General features: G+C 47.6%; 1 protein-coding gene across 1 annotated transcript; it reads right to left on the bottom strand.

Moving 5' to 3' along the window:
* Positions 1-817: 817 nt before the first annotated feature.
* LOC109779792 (uncharacterized) lies at positions 818-1,694 on the bottom strand. The gene is made up of 2 exons (XM_040404299.3): positions 1,219-1,694; positions 818-1,075 (listed from the first exon to the last, which is right to left on the bottom strand). Exons 1-2 carry the CDS (start codon positions 1,622-1,624, stop codon positions 1,047-1,049), a joined length of 435 nt encoding a protein of 144 aa, XP_040260233.1. The 5' UTR covers positions 1,625-1,694; the 3' UTR covers positions 818-1,046.
* Between the last annotated feature and the right edge of the window lie 463 nt (positions 1,695-2,157).

Here is a 2,157-nt window from a genome sequence, read left to right as displayed (position 1 = left end):
TGGATACATGTATGATGTATCATATTAATGCAAACTATGAATACAGACTGAGGCATTTGCAGCATATATTTCACTGATTATATGTTTAGTATATATTTGTGAGATAATTATGAGACAATTTATTATGATGTGTATTGAAGCATCAATCCATTTCAACAAATATTTACCTAAATGATAAGTGACACACGTCAGGTGCGTGGCACTCCGGCACTGACATTATTCGATGGCAATTCCAGTCATGCAAAGATAACAAATTTCAGTGACACACGATAAGTTTTCATCAAAAAATAAACTGAAGCACAAAGTTGCCATGCTTGCCAACAAAAATTGCCATCCTCGCGTAACTAAACTTACCATAAAAAAGTGCGAAGTTGGCATGTGCTCGTATCTTACGTGTGGCACTTGCCAGAGTCCAATATTTACTTCTACAGTGGAGTACATATTTGTATTTCTGACTCCTCGGGGCAGTGAGATTAGTGTTTCTCGTCGTGTGTACGCAATGGCAATATTTGGTGTCAGGTTCTTCAGGTCTATTCAAGGATTGAAGGGCGACGACTGTGGCTTCGGGGCGCTGGTCTTTAGGGGTACATGCACGCAGACTTCCTGGCTATTATCGACAAGGTAAGGCCGGCTTCGGTATGGGAGCGGCGACAGCGGCGCATCGGTGGCTCGTTTTGGCGGCGCAATGGTCGTTGTTTGGCGGTCCATGGACCTTCATGTAATTTTTATTATGTTTCGGTGTTTTGTACTTTCCATGAATCTTTATAATAGATTTGATCCTCTTTGAAAAAACAAACGCCCACAAAATTAACTGTCCTTTAAAGAAACGCAAGTACACGTACATAGCGAACTCTTTTTTTAACTGGCAATCATACATTTGCCGTCAACTTTATTTATACTTATCATAAAGTATCTGGATTTATCTAGGGGATAATCCAGCAAATTATCTCTCAGCGAATATGCAAGTCACAAGCAGTAGTACAATGGTGAAAGCTGAAAATAGCATCTGCGGTCTTCGTGATCATCCAATCAGAAGATATGCTGCATTACACGATCACACCAGGAACGGGGTAGCCTGCAAAACAACAGAAAAAAATAACCATAATAAAACATACATTGGCATTCCCTTTGTCCAACTTTCAGAAAAAATTTGTTGATCCAACATATGTTTGGAAAATTTGGAAAATGCTCATAACCTGCATATGGTCTAACACTTACTTCCGCAGTTGGAGCCAGGCTGCAAGGGCCTCTTGCAGTATTTGGCGACGAACACGACCTTGTCCATGCAGACGACCTTCTCGACCGCCGGGGTGACCTTGGCGCACAGGCACGGCATGTCCGCCCTCTGGATCACGGCGCAGCAGGCCGGCGACGGCGGTATCTTCGGCTCGGCCGGGAACATGACATAGTTCTGGCAGTTGGCAACCAGGTCCTGCAGGTCGCTGTTGCAGTCGCCAGCGTCGGCCGCCGGCGCCGCCATCGGGGCCATCATCGGCGCCATATCTGCCGGGGCCATCATTGGCGCCATATGTGCCGCCATCGGGGCCATCATCGGCGCCATATCTGCCGCCACGGCCATGGCGAAGGCGAGCAGAACCAAGCACACAGCAAAGAGTCTTGCCATGGCACGAAGTTTCAGTTCTTATGTATACGTGCGGAGTGCGGTAGCTGTTGCTGTGTAAAGGGTGGGTGGGTGGCTGGCTCTTGTAGGTTCGTGTGTGGGTTTGACATGGGATGGCTGGGTTTATATATGTAGGGATCTTGGTTTGGTAAAGGACGGGTGCTTTGGATTTACACATGGTTTAGTGTTTTTTAATGGCCCAGCTCATGTTCACACATGCCTTGTTTTTGCCAAGCTCAAGCGCACCGTCAACATTTGACAAAACTAAATTGGAGATTACTACGGCGCGACGGCCATAACAGCTCGCACGTTAGCCGTGACATCATCGTCATCTTCAAGCATGCATGCTGCATCACCACTCGATCGGATGGTGCAGGGTAGGGTCGCGCCGTGGCATGTTGCGGTGAACGTCCGCGCTATACATTTGTTGAAATTTTAGAGCATCTCCAGCCGTTGCCCTCCCAGGGGGCGCCTAAAATCGCTGCCTGGGGGTGACCCGGCGAAAAAAAGGGCCTGGGGCGAGTTGGCCCCCAGCC

The sequence above is a fragment of the Aegilops tauschii genome, chromosome 3 (genome assembly GCF_002575655.3).
Source record: "Aegilops tauschii subsp. strangulata cultivar AL8/78 chromosome 3, Aet v6.0, whole genome shotgun sequence".
NCBI classification, from domain to species: Eukaryota; Viridiplantae; Streptophyta; class Magnoliopsida; order Poales; family Poaceae; genus Aegilops; species Aegilops tauschii.
This window is presented reverse-complemented; position numbering and strand designations above follow the sequence as displayed.

What these genes read in the sequence shown, in the direction of transcription:
- LOC109779792 (XM_040404299.3), bottom strand. Translation starts at nt 1,624, where the DNA reads ATGGCAAGACTCTTTGCTGTGTGCTTGGTTCTGCTCGCCTTCGCCATG. An exon ending in GCCTGGCTCCAACTGCGGAA is followed by an intron (nt 1,076 to 1,218) that starts GTAAGTGTTAGA and finishes GTTGTTTTGCAG; the next exon opens with GCTACCCCGTTCCTGGTGTG.